This window comes from Balaenoptera acutorostrata, chromosome 6, assembly GCF_949987535.1.
Source record: "Balaenoptera acutorostrata chromosome 6, mBalAcu1.1, whole genome shotgun sequence".
NCBI classification, from domain to species: Eukaryota; Metazoa; Chordata; class Mammalia; order Artiodactyla; family Balaenopteridae; genus Balaenoptera; species Balaenoptera acutorostrata.
The window spans coordinates 31,557,117-31,577,980 of NC_080069.1; the positions used below are offsets into that span (position 1 = coordinate 31,557,117).

The following is a 20,864-nucleotide window of genomic DNA, read 5'->3' on the forward strand; positions in this document are numbered from 1 at the left end:
GATGAGACTGAGGCTGCTCCCACAGAAGCTCCGTGAGGCCAGGCAGGACCCTCGCAGGCCATGCCACAGGCTCTGCTCCCCCTGCACCCAGCCCACCCACCAGGCCTACCTTGGCAGCGCAGGCTCCTGCTGAAAGGGCTGGCTTCACAGACGGGTGGGCCCCGCAGCCCAGGCCCCGACCTGAGGGTGCCCGCCCGGCCCTTGTCCGAGCCACTCAGTAGCACCCGTGTGATGACACGCACCAGCTCCCGGATCACGGCCCTTGTGCAGTGGGGCCCACTGGCCAGGCCATTGGATGGGAAGAAGAATGGCTTCAGGTGGTGTGCAAGTTCACTCCAGTCAGCCACAGGGCTGCGGGCATCTTTACAACCATAAATCAGCTCACCATTCTTCAGGAAGGGAAAGAAACAGGGAAACGTCAACTCCAACAGGCCGGTAGGAAGACACCTCCGTCCCCATCCACTAGACAGGCCAAAGGACCAGACATTTTACATGCCCCCATTTGGGGTCTCTGCATACTGCAGCCCTCTGGGGAAACCCATCCTCATGTACTGTGTCACTGACCAAGAGAAAAATCCCACTGGAACATGAAAAAGGAGAAAAGTTCTCAAGAACCAAAGATCAGAGCCCTGGGCCTGAGATACAAACCCTCAGACCAGAACACCTGGGATGTTAGCAACCTCAAGCAAACTCGGCCCAAAGCACAAACTCCCAAAGGCCCTAGCCTGTTACTCAAGAGGCCAAGTGACACTACTGTGCTACTGAGGGACACATGGTGTCATCTGACCCTGAGCAAACTTCTCGGCCAGTGTGGACATCGGCCGCCAGCATCCCAGAGGGCTTCTGTCCTCTGCGAAAGACTAAGCCAGGCTCCAGCCAGGGTGGGTAAGGCCAACAGCATCACTAGTATAGGAATCTTCATCTTTGAGGCCATCCTGCCTTCTAGAACCAAGTTCAGCAAAGAAACTCCTTACGGCACCAATGTTCCCAGGGCTACAGGAAGGGATGCTCAGTGGGTGCAACCCTGTGACTTTTACAGGGGTCTGTGGTATCTAGGAGGAAAACCCCTAAGGGAATCCTGGTCCCCACACCCCTGAGCATCAGCCAATCCCAGGGGAGTGATGAATCCCGTGCCCCTATTGTCTGTGAGACAGTGTGGTCAGCAGCCTCCAGGTAGGTCCCCAATGGCCCCCATCCCTTGACACTCATACTCTGTAGTCCTCTCTGCACTGTGGAGGTTTGGTCTGTGTGACTGACAGAGTACGAGCAGAGCAATAGCACACCCCCAGCAAGATTAAGTTATAAAGGATGCTGTGGCTTCTGTCCTGATGACTCTCTTCTCAGATCACAGCAGCCGCACTGAGCAGCCCCATGGAGTCCCCCATGGCCAGGAACTAAGGCCTTCTGCCAATGGCTGTGGTGGCGCCATCCTAGGAGCAGAGCCCTGGCCCCAGCTGAGCCTTCAGATGGGATGCAGCCTCAAGAGGGACCCTGAGCCAGAATCAGCTATGCTGCGCCTTAATTCCTGGCCACAAAAACTGTGAGATGATAAGTGGCTGTTATGCAGTAGTAGATAATATGATGAGGACGATCCCTGCTCTGCCCCCAGGTGGCAGATGGGGGTCAATTCAATCCAGTGAGAAGTGTGGACTGGACATTCCTCCCTCAGCAAGTTCCTGGGATTCAGCAGCATGATGCCTCCCCTGGGAGCCCCCTGTTAGCACCATCAGAGTTCACAGATGTGGGTGTCCAGGGAGATGGGAACACAACTGATGCCACTGCTGGCCAAAGGACCAGGGGAAACCAACAAGAGATGCTGACCCTTGAGATGGCCTTACAGAGGGAGGAGGGTACACCAGGCAAAGGAAAAGCAGGAGCTCCCAGGAGGAAAGCAGGCCAAGATGAAGTACCAAGCCAAAACCAGTCAACATGCGTTGCAACCAGGAGGTAGGGCCAGAGTTTGGCTTGCGGTCCAGTGCAGGGGCAGCCTTGGCCTACCGTGAAACTCTCTCCTCCAGGCCCATAAGCAGTTGAGTGACCCCTGGACAATAGAAGGCCTCTTCTCCCCAGTGTCTGGAATCCAGGTAGATGGGCATTTTACATATACAAATATGGTTGCTCAAGCACCTCATGTGACATTTGGCAGAGAGCTATCGTCTTGGGCTCTGTGACAACCCCGCACGTCCCCCACCACATCTCACAAGTGTCCAGTATTAGTGGACAGAGCCACAGACATGGAGTCTGTGAACAACATTCAGACAGACAAGGAGGAGGCTCCAACAACAGACAGCACGGTGGCAGCACCGACCGTGGCCCAGGAAACTTCTCCACACATGGAACTTCACAACAAGGGAAGGCGTGAGTTTCAGAACCAGAGAGCTTGCTCCTGAGAGGTGCTGGCACTTGCAATAATGTACTGACTTGCTCCGGGTATTATTTTAAAAAGCCATTCCATGTCACTTCTTTTAATCCATCTCTTTTGAAACTATTATCTCAACCTCTGGATTTTCTTCCTCAAGCTGAGTTCAACAGAAGCAGCAGATAGCCAGCGTTCTCAGTCCCAGGTCCCAGGCCCCAGGACAGGTCAGCTCATCCAGGGGCCAAGCCAGACTCACCACTCAGCTTAAGTGTGGGCCTGACACGCCAGCCTAGGCGGGGACAGTCAGAAAAGGGTCCATTTAGGACAAAATGCCAGCCTCATTATAGGTTCCAAATAAATCCCCAGATGAAAGGGAACTTATCTTTAGGATTTAAATATACAATTCCTGAAGTCTTTATAAGATTTAGAAATAAAAACTGATTTTAAAATTTCCTCTTTTTCTAGATTTGGGAAGGTGGAGGCAGACAAGGTAAAGTTGATTCACTCTGACCAGATTTTTGAACCATGGGGGGAAGCAAGGCAAGAATAGGCTTCCCTCCCAACTTCTCTGAGCCCACTTCTGAGGGGCATCCAGTGTGCAGAACAGCACTATCCACACGGAGCAGGACACAGAGGGCACAACGCTGTCCTGACCCAACAGCCCTGCTACTCCACACAGATCCAGAGCCTGTGAACCTGGAGCCTGTCACAAACTCTCGCTTATATGTCATACTTAATAAGAAGATAACCAGGACTGGGGGCAGTCAGTGGTAAGCAGAAAGGGAGGTGACAAGGGGGATCCCAGGGGACACATTTCCAACACAGGCCACACCAAGCCCTCCTCCAGATCTGGGCCAGCCCTCCTCCCCTCTCCCCGCACCCCCTCTCTCCACACTCCTGTCCCTCAGCCTCTCCACCTCCTCCTGCTAGCAGCAGGCCAGGGGACCACAGGGCCTCAGCAAGTCTGGTCAGGGTGCCAGCAGCAGGTGGCAATGAGGAAGCAGAAGGTGCCAGTGCCACATGGTGAATATTCTGCAGGCAGAACCGTTCCCACGATCAGGATGCAGGACTCTGAGAACTCACTAATTGACAAGGAGATCCCCAGATTACAAGTTCCCTAAGTTACTCGGGAGGAAAGGCACAGGTGTGGCCACCCTCCAGGATGCCCTGCCCCAGCTCCTGCTCCCACCCCAACCACACAGGACTCCTGGGACGCAGTCAGGGCCATCTTTCTCCAAGAACCAGGGTCAGGGTCTACGTGTCAAAGGAGCCCAAGGCCACCCAGTGGTCAAGGAGTCACCGTCACACACCCCAGGAGTCCCAGGATGACATGCCCATGAAATGAGGCTTGGAAAAAGGACCCAAAGTATCATGCTAAGCCAGCCCCAGCCCAGATGCCCTCACCTGCAAGGTCACAGAGCCCTGTCAGGGACCAAAGCACCATGGGTTCATCCGGCTCAGTTCAGACACCAATAGGCCCCACCCTAAAAGAGCCATAAGACAGAAGCAGCTCTTACCTTAAAGATCTTTAAGTTGTTCTGTGCCTCCTGTAACAAGCTTTTCAAAGCAAAGTACATTCTCTGTTTATTTCTAAAAAGAGAAAGTATTATCGACAGAATTAAAGCAGACTTTGCATTCACCTGCCCGTGGCTCAGGGGACATGCCCAAGAGCTGCTACTCGAGGTCTCTGAGCTTTGCAGATTAAGGAGCTGCATTCTCCCCAGCCCTCCTCACAGAGGCACCCCCATCCCTGCCCCTAATCCCCACCCTGCTCTCTGCCCCTTCCTCTGGCAATACCTCCCCAGCCACTGGCTCCCACAGGTAATCTGCAGGAACCTATGGAGGCAACACTGACCCTAGGCAAGAACCCTGGGCCCTGCCCAGGGCCCTGGCTATCTGCAGGCAAGTAGCCCCCACCTCACAGAATGCAGCCCACTCCCACCCCCCACTGCCCAGAATGCCACCCCCCACCAAGAAAGGCAGCACTAGGGACAAAGGAGAAGTGTTCGCTTACCCTGAGTAGAGATCGAGGGGACAATATTTACTTATCTGCTTCCACTTCCCAGTTGCTACCTGTTAAGAAACCACCATATGGTGTCAATGGGTGGATTGGGGGAGCACTCCAACTCTAACACACAAAACAGCCCAAGTGACTGTGAGATGACCAAGGCAGCTGAAGGGCCCAGCAGATGATACCACCTCCAAGTGCACATCACTAGCTGGGGCAGGGGGCTTGACTGTGACCCCAGGAAATTTCGGCCCTCCTCTGAGAGCCTCACGTAGCTGCCAGCCCCTCCACATGAGCAGAGAAGCGGCAGCAAGCACCTTTATAAGATGACATGGCTGAATTTTGGTAATCAGATGAACAAATCTTTACAATTATAATATCCAGGAAGGGGAGGGTGCACCCAACTAGCAATTTCATGTTGTCAGCGAGAAGATAAATTGGTACAACCTTTTGAAAGGCAACTTGCTGGTTTCCATCAAAATTTTAAATGTGCGGGCCCCCTGATTTGGCAAATGTATGAGGAATCGCTGGGTCAAGGATTCACTGCGACCTAACTTTGACAGCAAGACCTAGAAACAACTAAATAAATCAAAGGACATCTGCTCGTATGGGCCAGGACACAGCAAGCCACATGTTGAATGAAGGAATGAATAAATAATATGCATGCAGCCACTAACAGAAAGAGGCAGAGCTCAAAATCACCAATATTTATTCAAGGAGAAAAGCAATTGGCAGAACAATGCACATGAAATCACTTTTGCTTTAAAAAAAAAAAAAAGGATATGTGCATCTATACATGCATGTATCCAAATATGCATTGAAAAAGCCCTGAAGGATACACAACAATCAATCTCCAAGGATTATTTAAGTGAAAAAAGCAATTAGCAGAACAATATCTTATGGCAAGACTCCATGTTTGCTTCATAAAAGGGTATGTGTGCACACATGAGAATATGTGTGTGGAAAGGCATCACCTCACTTCCACTTGAATAACACGTATATTTTTGTTGGCACAGGAAGAAGTCTGTAAGGACATGCAAACTGACAATGTGAGTTACCTCTGGCAAGGCAGGAGACCTAATTCATAAAATTACATATTTTATCAATTAAACAAGCAGGTACAATTTCATAGCAAAAAAGAAAAAACAAAAAAACAGTTCTTAAAAATCCATCATATATGTTGAAAATGAATGGTAACAATGAAAACCATCTCCTAAAGGGAATGGCTCACATACCTTCTTTTTCCTAAGAGCCTAGAAAGTTATAACACCACAAAGAAAAGATGGACTAAGGACCTCTAGAAATTCTCTCCCCCATAAGGGCAAGGAGAACACTGGCAAAAACAGTCAGGATCAAAATTTTCAGGAACCAGAAAATTAACCAAAGGCTTACAACAATCTGGAAAGTATTATACAAGAAAAATGGCCATATCTAAATAAGAACAGTGAGCTATGTGGCACTTTTAATGCCTTATTCTTACCCCTTCTGTCTAGCACCAAGGGAACCCTAAAAACCAACATCCCCAATCACAGTGAAAACAGAAGTGTGGCAGCCACTGGAGAAGGCTAAATGGTGTAGGAGCTTCTCCAAAGCCTCATTCCCAGAGAGTTGTCATTATTTGACCTGTCTCTTGGTTTCCTGTCTTCATTGACTTGACTCAGAGCTAACCAATTACAAAAGGGGCATCTTCCCCCAGGGACATTTGTGAAAAATATTCAGAGGCAACTGTTTAACTTCATGACTTCCTGAGATACTGGATAACAGTTGTGGCAAACCTAAAACTAAAAAGAAAAAGCAGAGGAACGACATGTACACAGGGCTTTGAAAAGCTCCAGTATATCCTGGGCATCTAGGAGGCCATGCACTAGCTCCAGAAAGACCTGAAAAGGCCACCACCTCCTGGTGATCTGAGGCTCTGCAGAAGTGAAGGCTAAGGCAGAGTTGAAACCGCCCTGCTAAGTGTTGATGGCAGGCCCCAGTACACACACACAGAGCCCCTCAGTAAAGCCTGGGAGACTTAATGGTCTCAGGCATTTAAGAAATCTCTGTTAAACCATTAGCTGCTCACCTAAGCTAATGGAGCATCAGAGGCCACAAACAACAAAGAACAGACTTCTCAAACTTGGCAAAGAAAAATCACAAAACAATAACAATTACAACAAGCAGCAACAACAAATCCTAGAAAGGTTGTAGAAACTGATTTCCAGAGTGGTCACGTTATATTACTTAAAATTCCTGTATTCAACAAATCATTACAAGACATGCAAAGAAACAAAAACGTATGGTCCATACCCAGGAAAAAAATAATCAATAGGCTGTCCCTGAGAAATTCATACATTGGACTTACTAGACAAAGACTTTAACTCAACTATTTTAAATAAGCTTTAAGCTAAAGGAAACCAAGGACAAAGAACTGAAGGAAACAAGGAGAACAATGTATTAACAAACAGGGGATATTAATAAGGATAGAAATTATAAAAAGGAACCAAACAGAAATTCTGTCATTGAAAAATACAATAACTAAAATGAAAAAGTCACAAGAAGGGCTCAACAGCAGATCTGAGTAGGCAGAAGAAACAATCAGTGGATTTTAGGATAAAGTCCAAGAGCTCCACACCTAGACACATCATAATAAAACTGTCCAAAGACAAAGAGAGAGAGAATCTTGAAAGCAGCAAGAGAGAAGTGACTCATGATGTACAAAGGATCCTCCATAAGATTAACAGTTGATTTCTCACTGAAAACCATGGAGGCCAGAGGCACTGGGATGGCACACACAGTGCTGAAAGAAAAAAGACTATCAACCAAGAAGTCTTGTCGGGCTTCCCTGGTGGCGCAGTGGTTGAGAATCTGCCTGCCAATGCAGGGGACACGGGTTTGAGCCCTGGTCTGGGAAGATCCCACATGCCGCGGAGCAACTGGGCCCGTGAGCCACAACTACTGAGCCAGCGCGTCTGGATCCTGTGCTCCGCAATAAGAGAGGCCATGATAGTGAGAGGCCCGCGCACCGCGATGAAGAGTGGCCCCCGCTTGCCGCAACTAGAGAAAGCCCTCGCAGAGAAACGAAGACCCAATACAGCCATAAATAAAATTAAAAAAAAAAATTCTTAAATAAAAAAAAGAAGTCTTGTCTATAAAATTATCCTTTCAAATGAAGCAATAATTAAGACATTGCCAGATAAACAATAACGTAAAAAAACGTGTTGCTAGAAAACCTGCCCTACAAGAAATACTAAAGGGAAATCTTCAGGCTGAACTAAAAGGGCACTAGACAGTAACTATGATCCACATGAAGAAATAAAGGGCACTGGGTAAAGGAACTACATAGGTAAGTATAAAGGATAATATAAATATATTTTGTTTGTAACTTTTTTCTTCTACCTGGTTCAAAAGACAGAATGTCCCCTGCATGGCATAAGGCAATTATTATAACTGCATAAGGCAATTATACGAATCTGTATTGACAAGCGTACGATGCATAAAGATGTAATTTGTATGACAATAACAGCACAACAGAGGCGGAAGACAACAAAGCTATATAGGAGCAGAGTTTATGTATACTACTGAAATTGAATTGTTATTGAGTTAGATTGTTTAGGTTAAGATGTTAAATCAATAGGTAGAACAACTAGACAGAAAATCAACGAGGAAGCAGAAGACTTGTACAACATTATAAACCAACTAGACTTAACAAACATCTATGGAACACCCCACTCAACAACAGCAGAGTATATTCTAATCAAGTAAACATGAAACATTCTCAAGGAGAAACCATATGTTAAACCACAAAACAAGTCTCAATAAATTTTAAAAGATATGACTCTGCAAACTCAGTGGAATGAAACTAGAAACAAATAATAAAAGGAAATTTGAGAAACTCACAAATACATGAAAACTAAACACATTCCTAATCATCAATGAGTCAAATAAGAAATCAAAAGAGCAGTCAGAAAATAAATTGAGATAAATGAAAATGAAAATACAACATAAAAAAATTTATAGGAGGCAGAGAAAGCAATGTTTAGAGAGAAATTTATACTTGTAAACACCTATATTAACAGGAAGAAAGATCTCAAATCAATAACCTACTTTTCTACCCTAAAAAACTAGAGACCAAACTAAATCCAACGCAAACAGAGAGAAAGAAGTAGTAGATTAGAGCAGAGACAGATGAAACAAGAGCATAGAAAGGGAAAATTTGAGAAAAGAAACAAAACCAAAAGTTCTTTCTTTGAAAAGATCAACAAATATGGCAATCCTTTGGCTAGATCAAGAAAAAAAAAAAGACAGGACTCAAATGACTAAAACCAAGAATGAAAGAAAAGACATTACTACCAACCTTGCAGAAATAAAAAGAATTTTAGAGGAATGCTATGAACAATTATATGCCAACAAATTAGATGAAATGAACAAATTCTTAGAAACATACAGCTACCAAAACTGACTCAAGAAGAAATAGAGAATCTAAACAGACATAACAAAAGGCTGAATCAGTAATCAAAAATCTTTCAACGGGGACTTCCCTGGCAGTCCAATGGTTAAGACTTCACCTTCCAATGCAGGGGGTGTGGGTTCAAACACTGATCAGGGAGCTAAGATTCCCACATGCCTTGGGGCCAAAAAAATAAAACATAAAAAAACAGAAGCAATATTGTAACAAATTCAATAAAGACTTTAAAAAAATCTTTCAACAAAGAAAACCCCAGGACCAGATGGCTTTGCTGCTGAATGCTACCAAATGTTTAAAGAAGAATCAACACCAATACTCAAACTCTTCCAAAAAACTGAAGACTCAAAGATGGAAAACACTTCCTAACTCATTCTATGAAGCCAGTTATTACCCTGGTACCAAAACTAGACAAAAGCATCACTAGAAAAGAAAACTACAGACAAATATCCCTCTAGAAAAAATCCTCAACAAAAACTAACAAACCACATTAGCAGCATATTAAAGAGATTACACACCTATCATCAAATGGGATTTATCAATCAAATACAAGCGTGGTTCAACATACGAAAATCAATCAATGTAATACACCATATTAATAGAAAGAGGAAAACAACTCATGATCATCTCAACAGATGCAGGACAAGCATTTGACAAAATCTAACATTCTTTCATGATTAATAAAAACAAAACAAAACAAAAAAACTCTAAAAGAACATCTTTCACAAACTCACATTGAGAACATTACATTCAACAGTGAAATTCTGAAAGCTTTACCCCTAATATCAGGAACAAGATAAGGATGCCCACTCTTACTATTTCTATACAATACTGTACTTACTCATAATTAAAAACAGAATTACCATATGATCCAGCAGTTCAACTTCTAGGTATATACCCCAAAGAACTGAAAGCAGAGTCTCAAAGAAATATTTGTACACCCGCGTTCACAGAAGTATTAGTCACAATAGCCAAGAAATGGGAGCAGCCCAAGTGCCCATCAATGGATGGATGGATAAACAAAATATGGTATATACATTCAATGGGATACTATTCAGCCTTAAAAAGGAAGGAAATTTTCACACAACCTACAGTATGGATGAACCATGAGGACATTATGGTAAGTGAAATAAGCCAGTCACAAAAGGACAAATACTGTGTGATTCCGCATTTATGAGGTCCATACAGTAGTCAAATTCATAGAGATAGAAACTACAATGGTGGTTGCCAGGGGTTTGAGAAAGGAAGAAATGTAGAGTTGTTTAATGGATGCAGAGTTTCAGTTTTACAAGATGAAAAATGTTCTGGAGATGGATGATGGTGACAGTTGCACAACAATGTAAATGTACTTAATGCCAATGAACTGTACACTTAATGGTTAAGATGGTAAATTTTATGTCATGTGTATTTCATCACAATATATATATTAAAAAATCAGTTGTATTTCTATGCAATAAACAATCTGAAAATGAAATTTCTAAAAATTCCATTTACAATAGCATCCCCAAAAATAAAAAATTTAGGAATAAGTTCAACAAAAGACACATAGACTTAAAGGCTGAAAACTTTATCACATCGCTGGAAGAAATTAAAGACCTAAATAAATGGAAAAACATCCTGTGTTCACAGAGTATGAATACTGTTAAGGTGGCAATACTTCCCATACTAATCTGCGATACATTGGAATCCTTATCAAAAATCCCAGCCGCTGTCTTGGAAGTTGTGAAGCTTAAAGACATCTAAATTGGAAAAGAAGAAGTAAAACTCTATTCACAGATGACATGATACTGTACATAGAAAATTCCAAAGAATCTACAAGAACGCTACCAGAGCTAATAAATGAATTCAGCAAAGTTGTAGGGTACCAGATCAACACACAAAAATTAGTTGTGTTTCTATACCCTAGCAATAAACAAACCAAAAAGGAAATTAAGGAAGCTATTTATAACCACATTTACAATATTCCAAAATAATAAAATACCTAGAAATAAATTTAACCAAAGTGGTGAAAGACTTGTACACTGAAAACTATAAAATATTGCTGAAAGGAAATTAAAGAAAACCTAAGTAAGTGGAAAGAGAGCCTGTGTTCATGGATTATAAGACTTAGTATTGCTAACATGGCAGTACTACCCAAAGTGACCTACAGATTCCTGGAATTTCTGTCAAAATTCCAAAGTCTTTTTTTGCAGTTATGAAAAATCCAATTCTCAAATTCATATGTAATTGTAAGGGGCCTCAAATAGCCAAAACAATCGTGAACAATCAATCTTGAAAAAGAAGAACAAAGCTAGAAGACTAACACTTCCTGATTTCAAAACTTACTACAAAGCTACAACAATCAAGAGTGTGGTACTGGCATAAGGACAGACATATAGACCAACAGAATACAAGAGAAGGCCAGAAATAAGCCCTCACATATATGGCCAATAGATCTTTGATAAAGGTGCCAAGACCATTCAATGGAGAAATGACGGTCTTTTCACAAGTGGTCCTGGGAAAACTGGATATCACATGAAGTTGGGCCCTTACCTAATATCAAACACATAAACTAACTCAAAATGGATCAAAGACCTAAACATAAGAGCTAATACTATAAAACTCTTAGGAGAAAACATATGGGAAAAGCACCATGACCTTGGTTTAGGTAAACATTTCTTGGATATGACACCAAAGGCATAGGCAACGAAAGAAAAAAAAGACAAATTAGACTTTATCAAAATTTAAAACTTTTGTGCAACAAAGGACACTATCAACAGAGTAAAAAGGCAACCAACAGAATGGGAGAAAATATTTGCAAATCACATATCTGATAAAGAGATTAACATCCAAAATAAACAGAGAACCCCTAAAACAACTAAAAAACAAACAACTCATTTCAAAAACAGGTAAAGAATTTGAATAGACATTTCTCCAAAGAAGATATACAAATAGCCAATAAGCACATGAACAGATGCTCAACATCACTAACCGTTAGAGAAACGCAAATGAAAATCACATGAGATACTACTTCACATCCATTAGGATGACTATAATCACAAACAGGGACAATAACAAGTGCAAGCGAGGATGTGGAGAAACTGGAGCCCTCATACATTGCTGGTGGGAATACAGAATGGTGCTATAGCTGTAGAAAACAATCTGCCATTTCCTCAAAAAGTTAAACAGAATTTCCCTAAGACCCAGCAATGCCACTCCTAGGAATATACCCAAGAGAACTGAAAACAGTGACTCAAATATGTACGTGTACATGCACATTTATAGCAACATTATTCACAATAGCCAAAAGGAAAAAACCCACATGCCCATCAATAGATGAATGGATAAACAAAATGTTCCCATACAATGTAGTATTATTCAGCCATAAAAGAATGAAGTGCTGATAAATGCTACAATGTGTATGAACCTCAAAAATATTATGCTAAGTAAGACAGTCACAAAAAGCCATAATTTGTGTGATTCCATTGATAGGAAATGTCCGGAATAGGCAAATCCACAGAGATAGGTGGTTGCCAGGGGTTGGCAGGACAGGGGGTGACTGCTAATGGGCACAGGACTTCTTTTCGAGGTGATGAAATGTTTTGGAATTAGATAGTGGTGATGGTTGCACAACCTTATGAATAAACTAAAATCCACTGGATTATATACTTTAAAAGTGTAAACCTTAGGATATGCAAATATCTCAATTGAGACGAAAAAGATGAACACAAAGTACTTTTGAAATAAAAAGTAAATAATATCTATGTTTTATTTTACTCCTCTGAAAACTCTAGGTGGCCCAGCCATTCATCACGAGGCTGTGTGCAGGGAGGGAACCCAGCTGGTCAACTCTTCTCACCTTGAGGTGCTGGTGCATGCAGTAACGACACACCTTATGCTTCATCTCATGCGTAACATCACTGGAGAAAGGAATAAACCCACATTTTGGCTGCAAAATAAACAAGTAAGGAAGAAAAAAAGCTTAGGGAGAAAACACATACCTTTAGGTAGACATATAACTACAGGATAATGAAGTGCAGCTCCCAGGAGAATCAGCAAGTGTTAGATATAAACATTCCCCAAAGTTGCTTTTATCTTCAGTCCCCAGTGGGAATTGATGCCTCCCCCACTGCATCACATAAATATCTCTTTGCCGCTAGAGAATCCAAAGCCAGAACTCTCACTGGGGAAGAACAGTGATGCCTCAATTGCTAGCTTGACAACACAGAGTAGCTTTTGTGTTTTCATCATAGAACAAGACTGGAAAGACTCCAGGAGTTCAGATATGCCACACACTCCAGCCCCAAGAAGAAGAACCCTTGGTCCCTCTGATAAGAATGTGTGAATGGGAAGGTGCCCATCTGATGGTTGCTGGGCTCCCAGAACATCTGAAACTCTAGTTGCCTTTTAAAAGCCATGATTTCTGGGCACATATAATATGAAAGACCACTGCCTAGCGTCGGGGCACTGAAGATCACGCTGCCCATCATTTGTGACGCCTGAGACACTCACCCTCTGGTTGGAGAAACAGAACATCAGTCCACACTGAACACCCAGGGATGTGAATGCTCAGGGCCAAGAGCATGAGCCACAAGTCACCACCAGAGGTTTGGAGGAAGGAAACAAATAACAAGATATCTGGCAGGCTTCCTGAGGGAGACTCAGGTGGCCACTCTGGACACTGAGCCACAGGGCTGAAGCAGGGGCCTGGCCCTTATCCAGCAATCACTGCCCTGCACTAGACAAGCGACATCCTTTGTTGCCTCCTCCTGAGGATTCCTGCCATGACAAACCAGGGCCTTGAGAGTCACAGAGGCTTCTATGCCTCCTGGAGGGCTCTCCTGAGAAGCAAAGGAACAGGGTGTCACCCAGTCTAAAGGGTGGTCCTCAAGCTGAGCTCTTGGAGCATGGCATGCAATGTCACCAAGCAGCCAAGTAGGCACAGCTGGGAAGGAGGTCAAGACAGGCCCTGGCAAGCTGCACCCTCCAAGGAAAATAAGCAGAGTGGAACCCATGCCTCCTTCTGGTGGCCATCGGCTAGGGCTTGTCCCTGGCTGGTTCCCTGTTATGACACCTGAAAACAAGCCGAAATCTGGGGGTCTGGGAAGCCATGCCCCTCAGGTCTGGCCAGGGTAAGGAACCAGAATAGCATGGTGCAAGAGGCACACACAGAAGGAGCAAGAAGTAAGCCTACTCTCTGGGAGTTGGGGGGCTGCCTAGGTCATGGGGCCCAGCATGGGCAAAGTGCACTCCAGGCAGATGACTTGTGGATTTACAGTCTGGACCCACCTTTCCCTTTTCCCCCACACCATTTCCCCCTTGACAGAAATTCACCTTGATCTCTACACACAGAATCGGCCGGTGCTCTGCAAAACGGTAGGTCTGAAGTCTGGCTAAATTGGGAAGGCACAGAGCATAACCACTGAGAGTGTCCAGGTCCTTGTCACAGCGAGATTCTGGAAAACAGAGCAAGGAAAATAACTGAGGATCAGTGCAAGAGAGACAAGATGACTCCATGGCAACTTGGACTCCTGCTGGGGAAGGATCAGCCTTGCCCAAGAGAGGGCTGGCCTTGGCCTCCACTCTTGAGAGGTCACCTCTAAGCCTTGGGATGTCTTGCCTGAGGAGTTTACCTGGGGACCTAGAGTCACATGAGTATAATGCTGTGATCTGTGGTAGGAGTTTGGGCCCTGTAGTATCAGCTTGACCTCCAGAGGGGCTGGAGGCTGAGGGCAGCCACACAGGTGGTCAGCTGTGTCTATATGCCCAAGCCCCAGCAAAAACCCTAGCCCCTCTTATCTCAGCTGGTTTTAATCTGTGTCCCTTACCTGTAATAAGCCATAACCATGAGGATAACAGTGAGTTCTGTGGGTGCTTCTAGCAAATTATCAGACCTGAGATTGGTCCTGGGGACCCCCAAACATGCAGCTGTCATCAGGAGTGAGGGTGATCTTGGGAACTGCCCCCCAATTCTGTGACTCCCTTAACCCAGGAGCTCAGAGAGGAAGGAGGCAACAGCCACTACCTTCCTTTTAAAGCTTCCTTCAGAATATGCAAACACCAATATTTCCTCAGCACTGACTGCTAGAAGCTCTATTGTAGACAGTCACATAAGATATGGCCTCTTGGTCCCAGGAGAAGTCAGCTTTCCTCCTTCCACATAACAAGGCTGACTATGAGTCATTATTACAACAGGGGACGGTCTTATTACTGTTAAGTTGTATAACTGCCAATTATAAAACTAATGATGCTGTGTGGCACTAGTACCTAGATGGCAGAACCACAGCAGGACTCAGTCTGTCTTTGTCTAGATGGGGAAAACAGAGCCAAGACACAGTCCAGGCTCCAAACAAAGCTGCTGCCTCCTTCCTCTTCGTTGTTCCTCTCCACCCATGAAGCCCTGCTCCTCAATGCTCCCCAAACTGAGGGCTCCAGGGCACAGTATCCTGTTATCTTTCATTTTCCTAATCAAATACAGAAATGATTTTATATTGACTCACTGCACACCCTGACTGCCTGGCTGTGCTTTAGGAGGAGACATTTCACTCCTCAACAACATAGATTTTACATCTTTGCCTCTGACTGTGAAAGGAAAAGCTTTGACATGGTTACTGTCATTACTGCCACGATCAAGTGTAGGGAAGGTACCTGAGGTACTGAGAGAAAATACGTGCAGTGACGTGGGGCGGTACATGAGGTGACTGCGGGGAGGGTGCGTGAGGTGATGGGGGAGGGTATGTGTGGTGATGGGGGAAAGGTGTGGGAGGTAAAGGGGGGCAAGGTTTGGGGGGTGATGGGAAAGTATGTGTGGTGATGGGGGAAGATATGGGAGGTAACGGGGAGAGGGTATGTTTGGTGATGAGTGGAAGGTATGGGAAGTAACGGGGGGAAGGTTTGGGAGATGATGGGGGAACGTATTTGTGGTGATTGGGGAAGGTACGGGAGGTGGGGAAAGGTACAGGAGGTGATGGGAGAAGGTCTGGGAGGTGACTAGGGGAAGGTATGTGTAGTGATGGGTGGAAAGCATGTATGGTGATGGGGGGTGGGGTATGTATGGTGATAGTGGGGAAGTACATGCGGTGAAGCGGGGAGGTACAAAAATTCAAGTCTCCCACCTTACCTCAAGAGGATGAGGAGGCTGGGTGGTACCAGCTTCTGGGAGAAGGCTCTCAGGACTGCCACCCTCTAGGGCCTAGCCCACCCTCCATGGCTCAGGTCTACCCCGGTTTTCCTTCGGACTCCTCCAGGAGCCCCCCTGGAGCCCACCTTCCCTGCCCTAAGTCTCCCTGAACTCCTTCAGCTCCCTCTTGGCTCCCAAATGCATTTTTATTTTTATTAATTTGTTCTTGGTCATATATTCCCTGCAGTGAGCTGCAAATCTGATGCCCAGAATTGTATTCATGAGCTCCTAGGATTTCTACCCCTGATTATAAAGTTCCTGGCAAAAGAATTGCTAAAAACTATATCTATATCTACCTAACATGAGTAATAACGTCAAACACATTTCAAATGAAATATTATAAATTTGTAAGTTAGAAACCCTTACCTGGTCTTTCACACTGTATCTTTAAACAAAGCTGTTTCACAAAATCTAAAGGCAGCTGAACAACTTCCTGTAAGAACAAATAAGAAATACTCAGTGTGGGATGCACAACAATGTGAACATACTTAATGCCACAGAACCACACACTTAAAAATGGTTAAAATGGTAAGTTTTATGTTATGTATATGTTACCACATGAAAAAAAATACTCAGTATGTGGGTTTTAGAAATAAAAACTGCTCTGTTATTTTAAGGACATGTCCAGATTAAACAGAGATGCTAAAGTTTCTGTGCACTAAGAGGAACAGGCCCTCCTCAGAGCAGCTGGTGTCCACAGTGGTGGTGGCCAGAAGCGTGCCCCATGTCACCCACAGTCAGTCTCCACAGGGCGCTCCTCACCCGGCTCCTCTGTTCTCACGGCGACCTCATCCTCATTCTCAGTGTCTGTGGACGGCAGAGCAGGGGCCTGAGGCAGTTCTCTGCCTGCAAGAAGTTCCTCACCAGCTATCTCCTCAGACAACCTGAGGCTCCTCACATTTCCATCTGAGAAGCAGCTCACGGAACAGGGTCTGATCAAATATTAATCTCTGGGTGAGACGTCCTGGGCGGCCATCAGCCACAGGACTCAGGATGGCCAATATTTGGTGCTTTTGGGCAAAAAACAAAGGAGCAACTACTCTCTACGATTTCTTGCAGTCTCCTAAACTAAGAGTTTCTGTTTAATCCACATTGCTCATCATCTTCCCCATGTTTCCAGGGTGGCAGAATTCTGACTTCTAAAGAAATCCCAAGGGGACACAAGATACCTGCCTAGAATGAGAATGCTGGGATCCTGTCCACTTACATGCCACACCTTCTCCATCATGCCCTGTCCCACCTAATCTCCAGCTCACATGAAGACAGGCCTAGACCAGTCCCCAAACCAGCCAGGCAGGGCCGGAGGCAGCACGGGCACAAGGGGTGCGTCTGTCACTCTGTCTGAGCCTTGCTCTCTCACCATTGTGCTAGTTATGTCTCATCCCAGGACACAGAAGAGGGAAACACTCTCCCCAGGGCTCCACTTTAACCCAGCTCGTGCCATCAGTCAGAGAAAACAGCATCATTTACAAATGCTGATTTTGCCTGAACATGGTCTTGTTCGGGCCAGAGATGTGCTCTGTATCCCACATTTCAACAGTGCTGGGCCTGAGTGGCAGTCCTCTCTTGACACTACAACCACCTGGAGGAAAAGCAGGTTGTGTTTCACTCTGGCAGTGTCTTCACGCGAAGGAGGTATGTCAACGGGATGAATATTCCCGAAATGTGACCTGGTGGGCTCACCTCATATGCCCAGAGCCTTGTGCACTGTGGACAAACAGAATCAAACCTGGAACTAGAGCACGCCCTGGGCCCTGGGGGGACATCCTAATGCTATTCCCACCTGCCGGGCTGTCATTGGCTGGAACCCCAAGCTCCTCACCATTCTCCTTCACCGCTGGCCCCTCCTAGAAGAAAGGTCTAGAGCCCCCAAGTGCTGTGAGACAGAGAAACACTTCCACTTGGTCAGATGAGCATGCTCTCTCCCCAAGAAGGACACTGGCAGTCGGCATACCTGCATTCACTCACACACCGTCCAGGCCAAGAAGTAGGTGGCACCCAGCATGCAGATAGCTCAGAGACTCAGGCTCTCACAGGTGGTGGGTTTCAGGCTTTCACAATTCAACAGGACAGCTGGGGACCTCACTAGGGGCGGTGCCAGCCCCCAGGATGGCCCCAGTGACCTCTGCCCCTGTGTAGTCCCACACTGCCTTGGGCTGACCCGTGAAGGGCCCAGGATGCCATGGAAACGACAGACACAACTCCCGAACATGTCATCTCTCAGATGGTGTACTGGGGGAGTCAGGGCCAAGTCACAAGGATGCTCAGAGCCCTTCAGAGAGTCCACATTGGGAGGTGCTGAGGCCCCCAGTCAACAGCCAGCACCACACTGCCAGCTCCATGGCTCTGGGTCACCCTGGAAGAGGAGCCTTAGCCCCAGCCTACAGATTAGACTACAGCCCTAAGGGACCCAAAGCAACACCACCCACAGTACTTCCTAAGCTGTCAAAGGACGACCCTCCTTGGAGGATGTTTTGCCGTGGGAACCATTTAAATTCTACTTTGCTAGGCAATGCTGAAGCTTCAAAGAAACTTGTACTCAACCTTCTCGGTATCATTTTTCTCAGGATGGACACAAGGTACAGAATTTACAAAACAGAGGCAGTGCTCTCGCTGTTCAAAATGACAAACCTGCTAGTCTGTTCAGGGCTCTGATCTAAGACAAGCAGTCAGGCCAGCGTAAGCAGAGAAGCAGCAGTGATCAAAGTGGAGACAGAAGAATGGCTGTCCCAGGCATGGACCAAGGCCACTGGCGCTGAGGACTGCCAGGATCACAGGGCCAGTCCACTGTGGCTTCTTACACTGCCCTCTCCTGAGTGTCCGAACAGCAGACTTTGCCTGTAACAGGCACTCCTCTCGGTCACTGAGACCAGAAAAAGCCAGCAACGCAGACCACCTGCAGGTAGGTGGAGGCCATCACCCCACATGGGCTTCAGCTGGGTTCTCCCACGAGACCAGGTCACACCTCCCAGCATGGGCGTCCCCTTTTCTCCCTAACTTGCTCAAAGGTGCCCACTGAAGGTCAGTGTTGCTGCCTGGACCTCACTAGAGAGCTCTCACCAAACTGAATGCCTCCATGAGGGCAGGATGGTGAAGACCAGGCTCTCAGCAAGTGAAGGTCTGACAAAGTATCTCTGAACCTCATGCTAGAAAATGGGAATAACACTATCTGCTCTGCTACTTCACAGTGCAACAAATGAGAAAAGCACTTGGAAACTTTGTAACTAACACAGTGGGGGTGGGGGTGGGGGGCGGTATCATTAAGCAACTTCCAAACTATAATTGAGAAGTTGGTACTTTGATACAGAACAGGCCCATGAATTTAGACTACATTTAAAAAAAAAAAATCACTTACCCCACAATGAACATAGTTCTCTCCCAAAAACTCTTTCATGACATTTTTGCCAAAGTCCACTATGTTCTGTAGGTGCTGAAATATTTCTTCCGAGGTCTGCAAAAGAGAAGGACAAGAAGACCTCAACGACCGGGACCTCCTAGACTCTGACACCACCACGAGCCCCCGTCACGTACAGGGCTGCCATGTATGTGGCCACAAAAAGCCACCAGTGGCCCTGGACCTGGAGGAAGGTGAGCCTCACCATGAAGAATGCCACACTTACTGGAGCTTCTGTCCCACAGGGCCCCCAGGCCCACCTCTGCATTGTACTCAGGGCCCCATGTGATTGTGAAACCGTAAGTTTGAGAACCATATCTGTGCCCCTGCCTTCCTCCCCACCAGGAACACATGTGATTCCGCCAGTGGCCCGTGCACACCTTCTGAGGAATTCGACTTTAAAAATCTGTCCCATCCAAAAATCAATAGATATTTAGATTTTATTCTTCAGCTTCTAGATGTAGAAATAAAATATTTTCTCCTCAGAGGTTCTTAAAGAATCAATAAGCTGTGAGATTTAGGTGAGAGAGGAAATCATTCCTGTATCCCTCACTCTGACCCAAGGCGAGAAGTACAAAGGGTTGATCACAGGTCTCGCTCAGGAGTGAGAGGGCTGTCTTCTTCAACCACAGGCTGGGAGGTGCCTGACACATGGCTCAGGCTCTGGGGAGGTCTCAGTCTGAGCTGCCACCCAGGCACCATGAAACAGGCAGACCACGGTCTGCATTCCGGGGGACTACTGTATTAGAACAAAGCCTGACCAAAAACCCCAGAACACGCCCGCTGGCTCCATACGTAGAGCTGTGGACACAGGGTTTCTGACAAAAAGCTCTTCTTATTGACAGAATTAACACACACAACTCCCCACAAATAATGCAGCTGGCATCACACAGTGCCATTTATATAATAAAGAAAGGCGCCTTGTTACCTTGGAAGACATTGCCTCAATAAATGTAAACAGGAAAAACTGAAAATAGAGGCATCCAGAGAACGCTGGCCCTTCACCGAGGCTAGGCTCTGTAGACCCTGAGTGGGGATAGAGGGGAGGGGAGGGGGGCTAGAGGCAGCCTCCGAGATGTTTCTAGTTTCCACCTGGATTCCACAGAAACAGAACCACCCTGCACGATTCTCTTCAGCCGCTGCACCCTCCCATCCTGTGCCATCTTCCTCTGCACTAACCACACTGTCCCCAGATCTCACTGCAGCCCCACTGTGATGGCAGCCCCCAGCTGTCTCCCACAGTCCCCGCTTTTCTTTCTATGAAGCTAACCTGCAAGTGTGCCCTTCATTTGCACAATCAGCCACCATTGATACCCATCAGCCATCCACCTCACCTTCTTTTCTGGCTGTTTCTCCATAACTCAAACGAGGTGAGGTGGTGACTCATGTCTCCTACACCCTTATCTTGAGCCCAATTTCTACTCACCACCCAACAACCACCAGCCCTGCCCCCACTGTGTGGGTGTGACCTGCAGCTCCTGCCTTTTCTCCCCTTTT

The 20,864-nt window shown here is 45.9% G+C and overlaps 1 protein-coding gene across 2 annotated transcripts in view; it reads right to left on the minus strand.

Moving 5' to 3' along the window:
• The window catches only part of IPPK (inositol-pentakisphosphate 2-kinase), a 56,656-nt gene that overhangs the window by 27,131 nt on the left and 8,661 nt on the right, over positions 1–20,864 (minus strand). For both annotated transcript variants that reach the window (XM_057547769.1, XM_007182387.2), the window contains exons 3-9: positions 19,329–19,424; positions 16,340–16,406; positions 14,128–14,249; positions 12,653–12,742; positions 4,374–4,432; positions 3,877–3,949; positions 110–389 (exon numbers count right to left, since the gene is read on the minus strand). In XM_057547769.1, the coding sequence (XP_057403752.1) occupies positions 110–389; positions 3,877–3,949; positions 4,374–4,432; positions 12,653–12,742; positions 14,128–14,249; positions 16,340–16,406; positions 19,329–19,424 (787 nt within the window). The remainder of the gene's footprint in view (positions 1–109; positions 390–3,876; positions 3,950–4,373; positions 4,433–12,652; positions 12,743–14,127; positions 14,250–16,339; positions 16,407–19,328; positions 19,425–20,864) is intronic.